Source organism: Mixophyes fleayi, chromosome 6 (assembly GCF_038048845.1).
Source record: "Mixophyes fleayi isolate aMixFle1 chromosome 6, aMixFle1.hap1, whole genome shotgun sequence".
Taxonomy (NCBI): domain Eukaryota; kingdom Metazoa; phylum Chordata; class Amphibia; order Anura; family Limnodynastidae; genus Mixophyes; species Mixophyes fleayi.
In genome coordinates, this window is record NC_134407.1 from 209,426,949 (window position 1) to 209,448,179 (window position 21,231).

A 21,231-nucleotide genomic window follows, 5' to 3' on the forward strand; every position below is an offset into this window, starting at 1 on the left:
CCATTTTTTAGGACAGATATTTGAAAACTAGGGGCAGTAGGCAATACATGAGCTGTAGCGTTCGTGCACTTTGAGGTCTATTTAAGAAACAGTGAAGAGCCAACAAAGTGAGGACAGTAGCCCACGGTGGCTTAGTGGTTAGCACTTCTGCCTTACAGCACTGGGGTCATTAGTTCAATTCCCGACCATGGCCTTATCTGTGAGGCGTTTGTATGTTCTCCCCGTGTTTACGTGGGTTTCCTCTGGGTGCTCCGGTTTCCTCCCACACTCCAAAAATATACTGGTAGGTTAATTGGCTGCTAACAAATTGACCCTAGTCTGTCTGTGTGTTAGGGAATTTAGACTGTAAGCCCCAATGGCGCAGGGACTAATGTGAGTGAGTTCTCTGTACAGCGCTGCAGAATTAGTGGCGCTATATAAAATAAATGGTGATGATGATGATGATGACATACAGCTAGTTTTCAAAGCTCCTGCTTTCTGGGTAGTTCACCATTTCCAGGACAATCTGCTCTATAGGGGCGCTGTTATACTCATGTTATTAAGTGAAAACATTTGTTTCTGTGCAGTGGTAGCCGTATTTCCGCTGGAAGAAATCCCGATACTTATCCTGCCGACATGAAAATGCCGACAGATGGACACGAAATTTGGCATATACATGTAATCAGCACTATAATGGCTTAGTATGGTCCTAACAGTACACCATTCTTTTTGTAGTATGCTCATGTACCCTACATCCGAACAATACTTCGGAGCACTCTTGGCTTTCTAATGTCTAGGAACTCGGGGGGGGGGGGGGGGGGGGTGTCATTAATGCTTAATTGTGGGGTTCTCATCTGAGCTCCCTCGGTCATATAGATATGGCAAGTGCGCCATTTCACTAGTGGAGAGATATCATACCTGCCGATTTTCTTCAGCTCCCTTCCAGGAGCCAGCCAGTGGAGGGGGGCGTGACGACCAAAATGGCATCATTTTGGCCCCGCCCCTATGGCGTCATTTGCCAGCGGGGGGCGGGGCCAAACGCCGCGATTCACCGGGAATCGCAGTGTTTGGGATCGAATTCTGCCCACTTCACTAGGAAGTGGGGCACTTCCTAGTGAAGTGGGCAGAATTCGGGAGATTGCCACACTCGCCCGGGAGTCTCCCGGACATTCCGGGAGAGTTGGCAAGTATGAGAGATATCTGATGTAGAGTATGGTATACCTCAGGTTTCCATTTCAAAATTGTTTATTTTTGTGATAATCTTTGGCAGAGCTGGAGGGAGTGGTTGTTTCCATGTTTGAGCAATTGCAGCCCTGATTGCTATGAGCACCTGGCCCAATACTTAGCTGTTCCATTGTGGGATTGAGGGTGTGTAGTGGTACAAAAGGGCCAACTCTGGTGAAGGATGGACCAGGTGCCCTGAGATAACCACTAGCAGATTAAATACATCATACCACAAAGACTGTATTGGGCATGACCTGAATATATGAAAGATATCTCCTCTCTTCGTCAACACTGTATGCAACCAGAAAATGTTAGTATAGTTATCTTGCGGTTACTTTATGATTTCTGTCCACATGGAACTGTACATCTCCCAGTGTAAGGATCAAGACTCCTTGGGGCAGATTCAATTAGCCGTGAGGTGCCACCAGATATTGCATTGTTGTTCGGCTGCGCACCATGCCGGCTAATATGGTCAGGGCTGCCAAGAGGAATTCAGGGCCCCGGTACAACAATTTCATGGGGCCCCCTTATAGTTGAGAATGTAAAAAAAATTGCGGCAGTGCAAAATTGCTAATTGGTGTGTTCATATAATTGGGGGCGTGGCTATGCATCATTGGGCGTTGCCAGGCCACCCTCCTACAGACAAAAAACCTGCATTGTTGTGTACACCATTGAACGGTCACCAAAAATTGGGATTGTCCCACTGGAATCACAATATTTCACAGACTCTGCTGCTCTCTCCTACCTGTTCTTCTCACTTTCACCACCTGTGCTGCAGATTTCTTTAGTTGCAGCTTGTCTGGATCCTGGAATGTTGGGGGCCCTATTTGAAAAAAAAAAAAATGGGTACATTTAGAAAATTACAGCCAGCCCCAGCGTTAAATCAATACCACCCACGATTAATAATTATGCCTTCCTCCAGCCCCAACATTAAAATAATAGTATTCACATTTAATAAATAAACCTATTTCCCTCCCTACAAACAGCCCCAGCAATAAATAGTATTTACATTTCAGATATATACCTATTTCCTGCAACCGTCACTGCCATGAAATAATTCATAGACACATTTAATAAAGAGACCTCATTCTCCCCAAACTCACCCCCACATTCAGTAGCGCCCAAACTGTGCCTCTCCCCTCCTTTTTCCTCATACTGTGCCTCTCTCCCCCCTCCTTTTTCCTCATAGTTTGCTTTCTGCTTTATTCCCAATTTTTACTTACCTTTCTATTAGCTTTTCTTTTCTTCTCTCTTCTTTCTTAGTCCTCTCTGCGCTGCTCCTCACTGAATGTCAGACGCAGAGGTTCATAGAATCAGGCACAACTAATACACTAAATAACCATAGTTAACCTTAACATCAGAGAAACATAAATATACAGACAACCAAGTAATATTACCGCCCATTTGTGCTCCTCCTCCATGGACTTTGGCCCCTGTTCAAGTCTGGCATGAAGCTTTTTCCTAACTGCATTTCTTAGGGTCCAACCTCTTCTGCCACGAACATGTGCTGGCAACAGGCTACAAGGTCTCTCTGGTTGGATCAGGCTCACTCTGGATACCTGTGTGCACTTTGACCAGTAGAAAATAGTCCACAATTGTGCCCAAGTATAACAGCCCGATGTGAAGAGCTAGTCCACGCTTGTTGAAAGAAGACTCACAAAGCTGAACCCTGCTTCTCTGGGGCTGAAACTTTTTAACTACTACCAGTTCTCATGCCCCCCCGCCCCTCCCGATGATTCCCCCTCCGCCTGTACACATGAAACTAGGCTGGAGACTGGGAGAGGGATTGAGCGGAGAAGGAGAGGTCACTTGGTCCTTACCTGGTCTTTTGTGGAGGAACCTCTGGCGTGTCTTGGGATGTAGATCCTGAAACAATGGGCTAAATGGTTATACATGAAGTATTTCTTGCAGTAACAGGACAGGGGTAAAGGTGTAGTGGAATAACAGGTTAACCTTTCCCGGTATGTTACACATGGATTTTGTTTCTTGGAGGAGGCGGAAAACACAGGGCTAAGACAAAACAGTTATGGCTTAGTACACCTAGTAGAAAAGAGGGATGCCCTTTAATACATGGCCTGGTCCCCATCTTTCACAACTTGAACAAAAGGCAACACCAGTTTCTTTACAATATCTTGCCAACAACATTTGGAAATGTTTATCCTTTCCCATTACTTTCACTGGAATTGGACCAGTATATTTAATTTGATCAATGATGAATTCAAGTGGCAACAATTATGGAAACGTTAATTCAGAAAGCGATTTTCTTAAAAGTTCATACATTTCAAAATTTACAGTATGCTCATTTATATCGTAAAGAAAAGAACAACAGCTACAGAACATAGCAAGTATGACAGCATCAACGTGGACCTTTCCCAAGTAGGTTCGTCTGTAATCGTCTTGAGGCTTTCACAGATATTGGATATGCGCCGTGCTATTTTGAAATGCTGCATACTTTGAAGTAATACACTACAGCTCTTTAATTGTGTATAAAAGTAAGGTCTTAAATGGTCATCTTTATTCCTGTTTTTTTTTTTATCCAGATGTGAACATCAGACAAAAGACGGTTAGTTAATAAGATAGGTGGGATTTTCGTCACATACGTCTGTAGAGGTTTCACAATAGTCCACTCCATCTGCGGCAATGGGAATACATGTGATCTTTTTTTTCCTAATGGTTTACATAAAAAAATCATGGAGGGAAAAAAACGAACAAACAACTACCAGAACTATTGGACCATTTCATAAAGTAATACTTCTCATCGCAAATGTAGATAAAGAACAGGAATATTGCCTTTAGTAGACTGGGATAGTGCTATATCTTGAATCAAAATGCTAATTCGCTCAAAAGCTTCTTTTGTAATATCTGGATTCCCAAATTAAAATTCCAAGATCTGGCACAACTACTAAATTACTCATATACGCTTTAGGGTCAGCTGATATCAGAAATCTTCATTGCTGTGACTTTTCATTAGGTAATAAGAAAAATGCCAATAAACCTATTACCATGAACAACAGGACAATGTTAAATGTTCAGTTCTGGAGGTCATATCTCCAGAAGGATATAAATACATTAGAGACTGTACAAAGAAGGGCAACTAAAATGGTGCATGGCCTACAGCACAAAACTTACCCGGAAAGACTAAAAGGTCTTAATATATATAGTTTGGAGCAGAGAAGAGAAAGGGGGGACATGATAGAAACTTTCATATATATTAAAGGTTTGAACAAGGTACAGAAGTGAAACATTCTTCAAAGGAAGAGAAGTACTAGAACACGAGGACATACACAGACTGGAGGGAAGTAGGTTCAGAGGAAAAACTACTTCACAGGAAAGGTAGTGGATACGTGGAATAAGCTCCCATCAGAGGTGGTAGAGGCTAATACAGTAGAGCAGTTTAAACATGCTTGGGATAGACAGAAGGATATCCTTACAAAGATTAAAGGACCAAATAGGGTTTGAGGTTACCATAGGTTAATAAAAACAATGGGCAGACTAGATGGGCCAAGTGGTTCTCATCTGCCGTCAAATTCTCTGTTTCTATGTTAAATCTCCCAAATAATGCAGTTTATAAGACCTCTCTGACTCAGAACATTCTCTTAAGTCATGTACAGGATTATGAAAGGGGTGAGGAGAGTCTTTTTTCATTTTGGGTCTTTTAAAACTAGTACCATTTCACTACCACTGGAGGATTCGGGTGAACAGTTGTGAATTGGTACCTAGTGGGAAAGAGGGATGTGAAGTGGGCTAGTGGCCTAGTACTCCGACTTCTTATGCTTCTGTCATAGATAAGGCTGAATGGCGGATACTTGAACATGCTTGTTCAGAAGAAGACCGTACACAGTTTCAAAGGTGTAATTTAAGATTAACTATAGTGATTTTTTTTGCCGAAAATTAAAGGAATACATTATATAAACATTTCATTTAACTCAAATAAAGAGCTCTCAATAATTTTGAGACTCAAAGAAGCATCTTGGTAAAACTGACAGCTTCAGTGTGGTCATGAAGTTAGAAAAAACCCTCCAGATACAAAGGGATTAATTTAATTGTTTTTATAAAATTTGATATCCACAAGAGATTTAATGTAAAAAAAAAAATTAAAACCTAAGAAAAAATGACTCACACTAAACATCCTTACACCATTTTTTCCTCCACTTACAGGGGCAAATGCAGGATTTGTAGAGGGGGGTTTCCACACTACACCGCCAGTGGGTGTGACCAGCATGCATGGGGGCATGGCTATAATATTAGACAGTGCTTGGCTGCTCTCCAACTCTTCCTATCCCCATAATATACATGGGCAATGCTGCGTTCACCACCGTTAGGTGCACGTAGCTCTCCCTTTTCAAACAGAGCCGTGTGAAGCTGGGGCAGGGTCCAGCCACCTCAATTATACAGTGCCCTATGCTTGGAGGGGGTTTCCAGGCACTAGGACCCCCCCCTGGTTTCCCTATGGCTTACTGCATAGAATGACGCCCCAGCTCGTGTCGGGATTCCTGCAACAATTCCAAAGTGAACATCCTGTTTCGGGGATGGGGAACACATCTTTCATAATGAACGCTGTTGACTACTGTACTAAATTGAACCAGACTGTACCCGGGTACGGCCCTGGAAGGGGAGGCCGACACCGACAGACAGGGTTTAGCACAAGCAGAACAGGGCACCCTAAATTGTTGCCATATTGCTAGGGCACACGTATACACCATGTCAAACACCCTTATTTTATGTTATGGGTAGTTTACAAAGAAACCCACTACATGACATTCCATTTCTGCCCACTGACTGCTAAGGGCAACATTGAAAAACTAAATTATTAGAGAAAAATAATAATTTTTTTGGGCATTATTATATATCGCACTGAGAAAAAAAAAGAAAAAAAAAAAAAGGTAGACTTTGCTAAACTTCCAATACTCTGAATACACACCACACACTTCTAAAAGCCAGGTGAATCCCAGCAATTGCTGCTGTCAGGTATCCTCTCAAAAGTGTTTATATTTGCAATATTAAATCATAATGAAATTGAAAAATATATGAGCTTGCTGTAATAAATCTGTTGTTGTTTTTTTAAACTTTGTTATTGTTCTCATTTAATTAACTATATTCTGTGTAGTTTTTTGCATATTTTTGTTAATTGATAATCTATGCACCTTATTGTGCTTGTTATAACCAAACAATTCCGTTCCTATCCATACACAGGTTTCAAGAAAGCAAACCAACAGATTGTCTCCATAAGAATATTTATTTAATTAAAATAGGTATGTCTGGTTTTACTAGTTCTACTATTAATAATAGAAGCAATGAATGGAAGAAATATGAGCACATTTTACAAGTAAATATAGCTAATATATGTGCCTTTTTAAAAAAAAAAAAAATGTTTTTAGTAAAATAATTTCCGGTTTAACGCATTTGAAACATACAAATCCCTTTTATTATGAGTTTGCTAAATGCTGTGGTTCTTAAACTTGTTTTTCCTCCCCACTATGCTTCACACAAGTATTATCATTAAACCCAACCTCACCTTCATGAAATAAGACTGCATTATTATTATTACAGAGCCAATCATATCAGTCCCTGTGACAGTGGAGCTTACAATCTAACTTCCTTATCACACACAGAGAGATTGGGACCATTTTTGTCAGAAGCCAATTAACTTATCCGCATAATTTTGGACTGTTGGAGGAAACCGGAGGAAAGTCACACAAACACGGGGAGAACAAAAAAATATCCACACAGTTAAAGCCCTGGGGGTAAATGTATAAAGCTGAGAGTTTTCCGGAGGGTTTGAAAAGCCAATCAGATTCTAGCTATCATTTATTTAGTACATTCTACAAAATGATAGTTAGAATCTGATTGGTTGCTATAGGCAACATCTCCACTTTTCAAGCCCGCCGGAAATCTCTCAGCTTGATACATTTACCCCCTGGTTGGAACTGAATTCATGACACCCCAGGACTATAAGGCAACAATGCTAACCACTGTGCCACGAGCTGCATTCACTGACATGTGTACAAATACACATTATCTCCTACGGTAAACTGTTCTACACAGGGATCTTGGTACCACTTACCAGTTCATTACACTACACTCATAAAATTAATTAAAAGAAGACATGGGCTCCAACTACACGCAATAAATATGTCCTACAGATAGCTAAATACTTAAGCACCTCTGTTGGAGACTAATGATGTGTTCCACGCTCGTTTAAAAGTACAACAATGCTCCAGAGTACTTTGCATTAGCCTCGGCTACTCAAATAATACTCTGTTATTGTGATACGGGCATTTGTTTTTCTTGTCCGCTCAATATAAATCTCAGAATTACTTCCCAATTCAGGTCTTTGACCTTCCCAGATTGCCATTCTCTTCTAACCTATGTAAATCAATTCTATTCTGGCAACTGAGCCTCTCCATTAATCAGGACGAATTTCACCAGTAAACTTGCAGTCTAAAAAGCAGTGTCCTAATGTAACTATTTGATTTTCAAACTGACATTTCCACCTTCAGCAAATTTGCTTGCATCTGCAGTATAATAAAAGAAAATAACTATTGCTTCCCCTCATGAAGTTTTTTATGAGCAACAAGGACAGAGTTACTGACAAAGCCCTTCCCGCATTCCGAGCAGATAAACGGTTTCTCTCCTGTGTGAGTTCTCTGGTGAATAACAAGCTTCGAGTTACTGGTGAAGCCTTTGCCGCAAATGGAACAAACGAAAAGATTCTCTCCGGTGTGAATTCTCTGATGAGTAACGAGACTTCCCTTTGTAGTGAAGCTTTTCTCACAAACAGAACAAGTGTAAGGTTTCTCTCCGGTGTGATTTTTCTGATGTACCGCCAGTTGGGAGTTTTGGGTGAATCGCTTTCCGCATTCAGAGCAGGCAAAGGGTTTTTCCCCTGTGTGAATTCGCCGATGAGCAACTAGATCTGAGCCCTGAGCGAAGCCTTTCCCACAATCCGGACAGATGAAGAGTTTTTCCCCGGTGTGAATTCTCTGGTGTGTAACAAGGCTTCCTTTCTTGGCAAAACATTTTCCACACTCATTGCAAACAAATGGCTTCTCACCAGTGTGACTTCTGTAATGAATGATAAGAAGTGCATTACAGATGAACCTTTTCCCACAATCAGGACATGCGTGTGGTTTCTCACCTCTGTGGTTTTTCTGATGTTTAGCCAGATGTGAATTACTAGCAAACCGTTTTCCACACTCTTTGCATTCAAATGGTTTTTCCCCCGAGTGAATCCGCATGTGCTCTTGAAGGATAGCATTACGGGCAAAAGCTTTTCCACAGTCCGGACATACAAACGGTTTCTCTCCTGTGTGAATTCTCTGATGTATAACCAGCAACCCGTTACTAATAAATCGCTTCCCGCAATCTAAACACACATGAGGTTTTTCCCCTCTGTGATATTTTATATGCTTAACGAGCTGAGAGTTGGATGTAAACCGCTTTCCACACTCAGAACAGGGAAATGGTTTCTCTCCTGTGTGAATTCTCTTGTGTTCAACAAGAATGGTGTTACGGGTAAAACCTTTTCCACATTCGTTGCATACATAAGGTTTTTCCCCTGTGTGAAGTCTCTCATGTCTAATGCGTTGCCCATTGCTGATAAACCTTTGCCCACATTCAGAGCAAGCGTATGGTTTTTCTCCCGTGTGCAGCCTCATATGTTCTACTAGAATCGTATTACGGGTAAAGCCTTTCCCGCATTCCGAACAAACAAAAGGCTTCTCACCTGTGTGAATTTTCTGGTGGGAAGCAAGTTGCGGTTTTGTGGGAAAACTCTCTCCACACTCACTGCAAATAAAGTCTTCATTGCCAGTGTTAACTGTGCCATGTGTACCGCCGTCAGAGTTATAAGAGTAACTCGAGGATTTTGATTCGTTGGTTGACCCCTCAGAACTTGGAACTTTATTTGAGCCACTTAGATATTTTCCGGGGGAACAGTTTGTTTCGGTACCCGTCATTTCAAATGTTGAAGATGAAACGTGATACATCTCCGCCGTATTCCTGCTGTATCCAGCTGTTAAGAGCAGAATAAAACAGTTTTGCATTTAAACATTCTAAATGTGTTATTTACGCAAATACACAAGGTAAAGTAGATGAAGATTGTTATTCAACCCCTTCAGTGCTAAGGAAGACTGGGAGTCGTCCGTACCACACAGGGGTTCAAAGAAACTTAAATTATAATTTACAAATCCCCTACAATTATTTCCTATTGGTGGCCAATTGTGGAGGGGAGGGGCTTAATGATGTCATCATGATGATGAAGTTAAGCTCTGCCTCCTCATCCACCGCCTACAGATAAATAATGAAAAGCCAGGGAAAGGGATGAGGGCACTAAAATCTTTTTCATCAGGCACGTGGAAACTCAGGGGTGTCCTCGTTTGAAAAAGGGGAGTGAAAATTAGAAGTCCCTGATGGAGACGGGTACAGATCTTTCCCAACCTGGCTTAAAAAAAAAAAAAAAAAATCAAGGGCACCCTTATTTGAAAGAGGCAAGTCCCTTAGTAGTTAGTCTTTGGTGATCACCAGACAATAACACCCTACACTACAGAAAACATTATAGAGAACCCAGGATGTGGGTGATGTTTTGTAATGCACAGATCTCCCCCATCCTAGCACCTAGTGACTCGGGGGACCATTGGTTGAAAGAGCAGAGCCCTCTCTTTCAAATAAGGTGCCCCCTTTGTAGTTATTTACCAGACAATAATACACTAAAGAAAGCGTTAAGAAGTCCAAAGTGGAGGGTGGGGTTAAAATACCCAGATCCCCCACACCCTGGCTTCAATAAACTCAGGAAATACGCTCAATTGATGCAGTAGTGTGTCTAGTTCATGGTATCCCAACAAGGCATACCCATATTGCTGCTATGCATTTTATGCGCTTCAACCAAGATGATGCAAGTTAGCAAAAAAAAGCTTTATGCGTTTCCAGTGCTGAAACACTATGGGGCATATTTAATTATTTAATTAGGTTTTCAGGCCGCTGTAATGCGCCGGCACGGGCCTCAAAGTCAATCCATGATACCGTAATAATGTGGATTTTCATGCGCAGCCCATAAGGTTGCATAGGAAAATCTGCGTTATTACGGTACCGTATTACCGACAATAGTGTGCAGTTTTCATGGTAATGCGCATTACTGCGGACCGAAAACCTAATTGAATATGTCCCTATGTGTAGAATTACTGTTTTGGAAAGTTGGTTGATGCCGAAGCAAAATCCGCAAAGTATTTATTGGTGGTGTTTAGTTTAAAAAAAACAAAAAAAAAAAAAACAAAAGCAAAAACCCACACATTTACTTTTAGTTGTTGCAATTTCAATAAAAAAAATGGCCATTTTAGGTAGATTTTTTGCAGTGACTCGAAGTATAAGCAAACGAATGCTATTTTATGAAAATTGAGTCTTCTGAAGAAAAAATAAAGGGGATAATTTGCAAAAGGTGTTAATCAATTAGGTAGGAAGAAGAAACTATCGTCTCAATTCTTTAAATGCCCAGCAAACTAATAAAGAAAAATCTTTTGTAAAATTCAATGTGGCAGAATGTATATCATTTTTTTATGAGAAAAATTTCAATAAAGAAAAAAAATACAGCATTGAGCACGGACAACCAAAAGTAAAAATAGTAACATCACCAAGACGGTAAGGAGTTCATGGAAGCCAAGAAAGAGGTTTACAAGTCTCCAGAGTCTCAAAATGTTTCGTTTGCTAAATATATAAACAGTATAGTAAAGTCTGAAAGACGGCTAGTTTTTATTGAACTCTACCTTCTTTCATACAGGAGATGTAACGTTTCACCCTGATATTATGGACTATCATACATTTCCTGTTAGCTGGTAACCAGGGGTAGTACTTGGCGCTTGTTACCCACCTTCACTGATATCTACAGCAATTTCCTCCTCTTTAATGTTCACCACGGTCTCATCTTCAGACTGTGAAACAATATCAACTTCTACAATGTTTGTGTCTCCCTCCTAAAAAAATAAATAAAAACAGTTGTTACGTCAGCAAATACAAACTACAGGTAAATCCCTGTTAAATGCTGAAGTGAGGGTTATATGTTTGTTCATCTAGAGAGCTTGTATTACATCATCTTTACAGACTTCCTTTAATACTTACGGACAGACCGCGGTCTTAAAACAACACCGTGTTGTCATCTTAAATCTAAGATGCGTTTTTAAAAGGCGGGCAATTTTCAGATTTGAACCATGAATGTAATATACATTATTCTGTGTTAAATCCTGCATTATATTTATGGCGAGAGCAGGGTGTCCTGCTACTTGAAAATAAAGGTTAAGACTGTCGAAATTTATTTGTGTAAAATATATTGCAGAGATTTTTTTGATTCTCAGGCTCTACCAAACTACCGGAAAGGGTTACAGAGAGCCACAGAGTATTCAGACCCCGAGTTGCATCAGTGCAAACCACAAAAGATGTGAACCTCAGCATGTACATGAAATTTACCATCAGTGGAAGACCTCAAAACATCTAGAATGCTATTCAATAACTTGGCTCCTGTTACCGTTCAGAAAAGAAGGGACCTACAAGAAATTGCATTAATCCTCTGACAACCCAACTATAAATACCGATATTTCTTGCCTGCAAACTGAAACTAGCCACAACTATTTGCCAAACTAGAACCTTATGAAATCCTACAGATAAAAAAAATCATGTACATCCTTCTACTTCACAAAAACAAGGAAGCTGCCTTCTCCAGAATGGAAAGCAACCTAAACTCTCCCTGCATTTGGAATGATTAAATTCCCTGTGTCCAGAGAAAAGTGACGTCAAATTCACGTGGAAAATAAAGTGTCACTTGTACAAATCAACAGAAGACAGCGTCAGAACTAAACCTGAAACCTATATTGTGAGGAAGCTGCACTGTACTGCCCCACCTTTTCTTGAATGTCAGATCAGCTCAAGTTATTGTCTATTACAGAATAGACAACTAGAGACAATAATTCCATTATGCATTTTTCTTTGTCCTTTGTATACAGAGAACACCACCACCCACTTTGAGAGACCTCATTATTACAACTACCTCTCAAGTGAGGTTGAGATTGCAAAACTGATGCAAGTCTTTGTCACATATCACAGACGTGGCTTTGTAGAATAAGTGTTATCATTGTTTTATATTGTGTATTTGAATTTTAAAATAAAATAAGTTATAACCAAGTAAATGTCACCTTATAATGCTCGGGGATGTCATTTTCTTCCTCTTTGCAAAATTTTGAATACAGAGGGCTGGTACATCTGTCTGGGGAGCCAATATCACTGGATTTATCTATAGAAAAAAAAATAGATACTACAATTATCAGAGGGTCTGTGTGTTTCACGTGTGTACAACATCCTACTTACACAGATACGATCACGCCCCCCCTTCCATGAAGTGCCCTCGTGACCAGAGCAATTAATAATAATTCACAGTCATGTGTGTGAGATTACACTTATTAATGTAACACAATACAACTGACATTAAGATTATATATAACACAAAACTTTATTGTTTTTGTCATTATCATGAAAGCTATCTATCTATACATACACAAGTATAGAGAAAATAGAATGAAAATAGACTGCATATTGCTATATTGTTTTGCTAGAATAGGTAAGCAATAAGTGTAGTGTTGCTGCCACATACTGTTCAAGTTGTTAATACTTAGATAGAGTACTGGAGCCATCTACTTTCTAAATTTAGTATAATTCTAGGAGAGACTACGCTGAATAAGGAAGCTGCATAGTGGGCGATATTTTGGAATCTCTCAGTGAACAAGGAAACATTGTGCCCCAGCCTCTTCAATGTAAAGATTGTACTGCAAGGGATGTGTATTCTAAAGACTCATCGATTGAAGCAAAGTAAACATTTTTTTTTAAATTACAGTCAAACCATCATTTTAAGAACCATTGCAATTTCTTGTGAGGGGGAAAAAAATGGGATTTTTGTACTTATATTAAATATTTTTCTCTGAATTTAATGGAGGACACAGGAACACCGAGGTACAGAGTGGAGTGACAGGAGCTTGGGCACTTTAAATTTTCCAACAAAAACTCAAGCTCTATCCCCTCTATACTCCCATTGGTTGTAATAGTGAACAAATAAAAAACAACAAGGTACAAAGATCGGAAAGGGTGGGCATCCAGAGTCCCCACAGAATTTAAAGAAAATGGAATTTTTGTACTTGCGTTAAATTCTTTTCTCAGTTATTTTAATGAGGCACACGAACACTGGGGACATCCCAGAGCTGTTCCAAATGGAAGTTGCGGTGCGCAGCACCTTATGTTCAAAACTGGCATCTTTGGATGCAAAAGTATTGTATCTATAAAACTTTGTGATGGTGTGCATTAAAGACTAGGCGACACCCGGCACAGCTGCTCAGCCGAGGCTCCATGCCGCGCTGCCCAAGAAGCACCCAACATATCTAGTGGAATGTGACCTTGCATTTTCAGGGATAGGCTGTCCTGTCCGAGTGTAAGCCTGGTGAATTATCTAAGTAATCCACCTGGCAATGGTTTGCTTATAAGCTGGCCAGCTTCACTTGTGAGCATTGTAAAGAACCAACAAGTCGTCCATCCGGAGTAAATCTCTGGTCCTATGTATATAGGTCCTCAAAGTCATAACCATGTGCAGAGAGCAAGGAGAGCAATCTTGCTCTGAAGACTTATCCCACTCTAAGGCCAGAATGACTATGTCCTAATTAAGATGGAACTTGAAGACTACTTTGGGATCAAAGGAAGATTTAGTCCTAAGCAACACACTCTCCTCACGGAAGATCTACAAGACAGAGCAACAGGCTAAAAACTCTCTTAGCTCTTAACAGGAAAGTAATCTTCCAGGTTAAGAACCTTAATGCCACCAAATCAGTTTGTTCGAAAGGAGGATGCTGCAAGGCCGTCAGCACAAGCTTGAGATCCAACGGAGCTAGTGGGAGGTTGTATGGAGACTGCACATGCATTACTCCCTACAAGAAGATCTGCACTTCAGGTAAAAGAGACAGGTTTCTCTGAAAGAAAACAGAGTGTGCCGAGAACTGAAACTACAAAAAGCTGAGTTTTAAAACCCCATCCAGACATTCCTGCAGGAACAACAGTAACAAGGCCAACCAAAAAGAAGAGGTAGGAAACCCCTTCAATTCACACCAGGAGATTTTAAGCTTTCAAACCCTGTAGTAATTCTTAGCCGAAACCTGCTTCCGAGCCTTGAGCATGGTCTGGACAACAACCATAGCTCTAAGAATCATGGCTTCAACAGCATCGCCAGTCAAAGCCAAGGTAAACGCTAGTGCATAAAGGGGCCCTGATTTAACAGGTGTGGCCATAAAGATATGAGCCACGATGGGCCCTCTACCATGCTTAGGATGTCTGTGAACCAAGCACTTCTGGGTCAGTCCGTTACTACCAGAATCACTCGAATGCCCTCTCTTTTTACCTTATTGAGCACCGGCGAAAGCATCACTACTGGAGGGAAGATGCAAATCAGAAATTCCGAGAAACCAATATGGTGTCTACCAAAAAAGCCTGTGGATCCCTTGTCCTGGAGCAGAAGCGTGCCACCTTGTGGTTCAATTGAGATGCCATCATGTCGATATCAGATTGCCCCCACCTATCCACAATTTGCTGGAAAACCTCTGGATAAATGGATCATTCCCCAGGGCGAAGGGTCTGTCTGCTGAGATAATCTGCTACGCAGATGTCTACCCCTGGGATCAAAGCTACTACAATGGCCAGAAGGTTCCAGCAATCGCATTATTCTGCTTGTCTCTCTCATGTGCAGGGCATTCTTGGTGCCCATCTATTGATTTAGGAAAGCCACCATTGTGGCATTGTCTTATCTGATTGAATCTTGATGGGCGTTCCTTTCAAGAACCGCCACCCTGTAGCTAGAGCATTGAAAACAGACATAAATTGCAGCACATCTATTGAAAGCTTGGAAGAGTCCAAAGACCCTGCAATTGTCAATGAAGCAAGACGGCCCCCCATTCTCAGAATCTGGCATTTGTGGTCAACAATGTCTAGTCCTAGATGGCAAATAGGCAACCTCTGTTGAGGTTGTCACTTCTCAGCCACCAACGGAACAACAAAATGAACCTTTGGAGACTGTATGAAGATCTGTCTGGTAAAGAGATTTTAAGATTTGTTCCACTTCGAAATGAGTTAGATTTAAAACAACCTCAAATTCCACCGCCTCAAAGGTGGAAACCATTTTCCAAGGACCTTCAAGCATAGGAGACCAGACAACTCTATGCAAACTGTCCGGGACTTTACCAGTCCCTGTAGAGAGATGATCTTGTCCTCTGATAAGAACACCCTTTGCGTCAAACAGAAGCAACAGGCAGATCATCCTCAGGGAAGGGACCAGGGTGAATTTCCTGTAACTGATGATTAAACTGTGAGCTTCTAAAGTTTGGGTCAGCTCCTGAACAAGAGCCTGAAGCAAGACTAAGGAATATGCATTGGTCATTCCTTACCTGGACGATCTGCCGATTGTCACCGATCTGGATCAGAAATGGGCCACTATCACTTCCATGATCTTTGTGAACACCCTCGGCGCTGTCAACAGGCTGAACGGTAGGGACCAAACTGAAGAATCCTATGATCAGGTCTAACCCACACTTCACTAAACAACTCAGCGGATGAGGGAAAGGAAACAATCTGTTTCCTCTTGACTGCCCGCAATCTCTGATTTCCTATTGTACTTAATCTCTAGCGTCCACCAAACGACGCAGCCTTAATCATCCACTCCCTGCCTCCTGTAGGTCAGAGCCTTCACCACTTCTCCTTCCTCCTGAAACGAAAACTCAGAATCAGACCCTTCCAAAATATGGAAAACCCACGGAAGCGACTAGACGTGGTGGCAGCTGACAGTATCCACCGCAGGCAGCCATCGCGCCCAGCTCTGGCGGGAACTATAAAAAGTCCTATGCAGCCAATGGGGGCAAAGAGGAGCTTGAACAGTAAAATGTAAAGCTGCTGGAACTGCATACTATACCCCAATGTTCCATTAGGATGGAAAAATATATATATATTTATCACACACACAGACCAATAAGTTGTTAAAAACAGATCTGTACTTATCGCTCATGAAACAAGCAAAATTGACTAGACATATACTATATACATAATATTTTGTGCCATTTACATTACAAAAACATGAGCTACTGTACTGAGCACTTGATGTAGCACAATAAATAAACATTGAAGTGCACTGTAACAGTACAAAATACTGTGTAAATTTGAGGTATAAAAATTAAGGAAACGAAAGTGCAAAATCAGAGAAAAGAGATTTTTGAACACACCAGTGATGGGCTCATGAAAAACTTAAATGCAATTTAAAAAGAAATTCAAACTGTAAAGAGTATACAAATATTCATAGATTAACATGTTACAGATAGTAGACATGAGCAGAACAGACCATAGCAAAGTAGACATTTGCTAGGTACACACTACAGGTTTTTCACCCATTTATCATGTCAATAACACGATAAACATCCGTTTGATCAGATATTGCATTAGTGTGTACGCTTCCACGATCATGTTTTATCATATCAAAGCACATCGTATCGTTTGACTTTACTTTATAAACTAACTAAAAATCACGAACGATGATGGAATGATGTTGGGAAAATTCTGAAATGTGTACGTACTCACGACCGGCAGTGTCCATAGCTCTTCACAGAGTTTAGAGTCACAATCTTTTCAGCAGATAGTTATGACAGATGAAGAGCACAGATCTGAAGGTAAATCATGTAAGTGTGCACACATGAACCTGCATGCTCATGTGGTTTTTCATTTGTTGGTAAAATCGTTCCAGATATCTCATTGTGAGAAATTTTCCATAGTGTGTACCCAGCCTTACATCAGATTGGTTAAAATATATCTGGGCTATTTGCATCAAGAGTCCGATATCCCTAGAAGCTTTTGCCTCATAGTTTGTAGTGACAGGGAGGGGTGTAGAATGAGAGACTGCTGGAATGACTGATCAAGGTCAATATGTCAATGTTCTCCTATTTAGTGATCACTCACCTGTGCTGATATTTTCAACTTTCACCTTCACGTACATCTCCTCCGCATCATCACTCTGTGATACAAGCTCAACTTTCACGTCTGCCAAACCGTCCCACTAAATATCACCACATAGGAAAAAATAATTAGAGATGACAAATATTTCAATCACACCGCGTGTTCCCCCAGTACTTTATTTAGTGTCAGTGATCGTACACATGATAATCAGTTTTTAGGACAACAACAACAACAAAAATATCTCAGCAGCTGCAAAGAAAAAACTATATCAAAGTCTGCAGCCAATGAACAAGACTACATAAAAAGCATAAAAAAAAGTATGTAAAAAACAAAAACAAAAAAAATAAATAAATAAATCTTGATTTAGTGAAAAAACAGTGATCCCAAACTGTGGTAAAAATACATTGAGGCTGCAATTATACTTAAGGATCATCATTATCAATATGTGGAAGACATCTTTTAGATCCATTACCTATCGAACAGGTTGTATGGCCATGTGGAAATCTTCCATTGTCCTACCTCACAATCTAATGGACTATCATAGTCATCCTCGTCTTCGTCCTCCTCCTCCTTCACTTTCCATTGCTTTCCATTAAGAGGACTAGGACATCTGTTGGGTGTACTTCTGTTACTGGATCCATCTGTAGGAAACACACCCAGTTGTTTTTACAGGATGTATCAAGGATGTATAGATTGGTGACCTGTCCTCATAAACACTAATGCTCAGCTAGCGGTCATTAACATTTCTTAATTGACTAAAATGTACAATATCATCTTTACACCACGGATAAATCTTCTCTTACCCAATGATTTCAGTGGCTGGTAATTCTCCACTTTCGCTTCATTGCAGAAATCGCCCTCTTCTTCCAAAGAGTCCATATCCTGTGTGGAGAAATAGACAGTGACATCCTGACACCTTATAGGAACCTGACACACACAATGATACAGTCATCACCCAGACACATCCCCTGGTGTTACTGTATAATGTCCCATTCCCAGCAGTCACCTCTCTAGTCAGCAGCTGAATGATCTTGTTGGTGAGTTCTAGAATCCTCTGGTCATTGTTTCTCTCATGTATCAGTGAGTGAGGTGGAGGTTCCATGATGGGGCTCTGGGTCCTGCTCCATCTTCCCGACACATGGCCACTGCTGCTGCTGGGTGTCACTCGTTCACTGAGCTTCTTCAGTGGTACATAATCCTAAGTGATGAGACAGATACTACTAAATACCGTACAGATACATTGGTCACTACCCTATAAGTGGTCTGCAGGCCCCTGTTGTTGTGAATGAGATATCAGAGATGTCAGTGTGACATTCCCAGATCCCCTCACCTCTCCAGTCAGCAGGTAGAGGATCTCCAGGGTGAGATTTAATATCCTCTCGGTCATGTGACTCCTGTCCTTATCCATTCTATAGGACTCCGAGAGTGGACTCTGGTCCTGGTAGAGTTGATGGATTTAAGATGCTCTCTGTGGGTATAGACATGAAGCACATTTCTGAGATGAGGTGATACAAATATGCATCTATTTTGTGTGTTATTTTATTTTTTTTTAAATAACTTGCTGACGCCGAATCACAGATCTTCTCAGCAAACCCCTCGCCCCCAGAAAAAACTCTCCGCAGTTCTGCCATATTTTCTGAGCAACAACTTGGATGAAACAAATCCTAAATCAAACAGAAGTACCAAGCAATACCAACACTAATTTTGACAGGACAGGGTCTCTAGCTGAACCAAAGAGTTAACTAGGGACTACACATTTACATTATTTTTTCCACGTCAATAAAGTCATTGCTCTACCAGAGAGTTGACTTGGTAAAGCAGTTTGTACAAAGGGCATGATAGGTAGGTAACGGGTTCACTACACTGTCAGAGACAAATGTGGTTGAAAATCATATGTTGTTCATACCTATTTACTTAACCTAAATATAGATTTTTTTACAAGTACAAACGGAGCATGATATAATAACACCAATATGGTAATCTGTCACTTCTCAAAGTGGAGATGATGATCTTGTGTCAGACAATACCCACTAACTCCATGGTGTTACTAAGTGCAGCATGGTTAGTGTTCGTGCACAAGGAGATGGACGCTAGACCACACTGCTCATCTTAGAGTATAGTGCTCCATCTGCACCCATCCTCTTCTCCTAACATTACATCCTTTACACAGTCCATCCATCTCTTACCACCTTACAGTCACACACTCCTTATTTCCAAACAGTATACCTTAATATTTACCGCATATTCCATAACCCGCCATAGTTTATTCACACCAAACTCTTCTTCCACCTATCACTTCTATCTACTCCACCTACAAGTATCTGCGTCACCTCATTTAATTCCGCACATCTCATTATCCTTCATCCATTATCCACCACCGACAATACATATTTAGTTCCCTTGTCCACCACCACACCCCAATTTTAGACACCCGTCCATCATCACCCTGTTACAGACATATCCTGCCCAATCCACACACATTACATTTTTTTTTTTTACATTAATGTTATTATATTAAGATTATTTTAACTGTATCTCTCACAACATTTCTCCATACATTCACCCACTACAACCCTCACCCAGAGCTCGTCGCTCACTAGATTGCTCATTAAATCCTAAAGGACCTGAACCAGAAAATAAAGACATTCAACGTAAGGTTAAAACCGTGAATCCACTCTACCTGGTGCTTCATGGCAATCACAAGCCAAGTATTATCTGTAAATGTAACTGGTATAAAGCATTCATTGTTGCACGCACATTAGTACTATATGTCTGCTCAACTGCCCAAATCAGCATTAACTCCAGAGAAACCACATGACTCTGAACATTTAATGACAAATCCATAGGGTGGTTTATTCAAATCTTCTAAAAAGGAAAAGTTGAGGTGTTGCCCACAGTAACCAATCAGAACGATCATTTTCTAGAATGTACTAGTATGTGATAGGTTGCTATGGGCAACACCTCAACTTTTCCCTTTTTGTAAAGTTTGATAAATCTAACACAAACAGAGCATTCCCGTCTAATATAATTTATACTCAGATAGTTGCTATTGTGGAAGTAGGCTTCATAGCCAGATCTTCATGAGTTAATGGGTTGTCTGTACTCCAGATATATGAAACTTATATATTTACCAATAAGATTATAGATTGTAAGCTTGCGAGCAGGGTTCTCTTACCTCTCTGTCTGTCTGTATTACCCAGTATTGTTTTATTAATGTTTATTCCCAATTGTAAAGCGCTACGGAATTTGCTGGCGCTATATAAATAAATGTTGATGATAAGAAAGTAATGTGTAATGATAAGAGAACTGTTTTCTAAATAAATGGCCATTCTCACTTTATAGAAGCCTTCGGATCTTTATTTCTTCTATGTACAGCAACTCAACCGCTTGACGAGACCTCGGAGATGTGGACCAGAGGAGATGTAGTGGCTAAACACAATAGACCAGGATACACACACAGGCAAACCATAAAGAATGGCTTACATCATCCCTCAACCTCCAAATCAATGCACTTCATGTTGGATGTGTTTTCTACTGTACAAAAGGAAGGAAAATAATAAAACTGACTTGCATTACATAGCAAAGGTGCAAAAACTTATTTTAAAATCTTTTATTTAGGCAACAGACATTCATACAGCAGTCCAGCTGCAGAGCTTAGCACAATCTGTATGGCTGTAATATTACCTACAGATCTTGTTACCTAGTAAAACAATAATCCAGGTATCACTGGAGCTAAGCCTTTGCAACTTTGTATATGGCTGTACCTAGAGTAAGCCATAAAGAGGTACTGAGTATATACCAGTGATGGGCACCTACAAATGCAATATCCCCAACATCACCCTTCAGCAGCACTAGGGAGATAAATAGATGACCCCTATTGTATTACCAGGAACATACAGAAGACAGAATTTCTCACCCACTGGTTAAGAATAATCTTCTCTACTCCTTCTGCCCCGTCTCAGCCGTAATAATGTCGCGTGAACTATGACCTGACCGAGCATGGAGGATCACGGGAAATGT

The 21,231-nt window shown here is 40.6% G+C and overlaps 1 protein-coding gene across 4 annotated transcripts; it reads right to left on the reverse strand.

Annotated features, from left to right (window-relative positions):
• Positions 1–6,605: 6,605 nt before the first annotated feature.
• On the reverse strand, positions 6,606–21,200 carry LOC142159802 (uncharacterized). Of its 4 annotated transcripts, none has more exons than XM_075214546.1 (10): positions 21,128–21,199; positions 20,547–20,742; positions 18,542–18,679; positions 18,218–18,409; positions 18,015–18,093; positions 17,731–17,852; positions 17,215–17,311; positions 12,381–12,478; positions 11,066–11,168; positions 6,606–9,217 (listed from the first exon to the last, which is right to left on the reverse strand). In XM_075214546.1, exons 3-10 carry the CDS (start codon positions 18,617–18,619, stop codon positions 7,743–7,745), a joined length of 2,244 nt encoding a protein of 747 aa, XP_075070647.1. In that variant the 5' UTR covers positions 18,620–18,679; positions 20,547–20,742; positions 21,128–21,199; the 3' UTR covers positions 6,606–7,742. The 4 variants fall into 4 exon arrangements, with proteins under 4 accessions (XP_075070647.1, XP_075070646.1, XP_075070649.1 ...); XM_075214545.1 differs by having other exon boundaries at positions 20,547–20,745; positions 21,128–21,193; XM_075214548.1 differs by lacking the exon at positions 20,547–20,742 and having other exon boundaries at positions 21,132–21,200.
• Between the last annotated feature and the right edge of the window lie 31 nt (positions 21,201–21,231).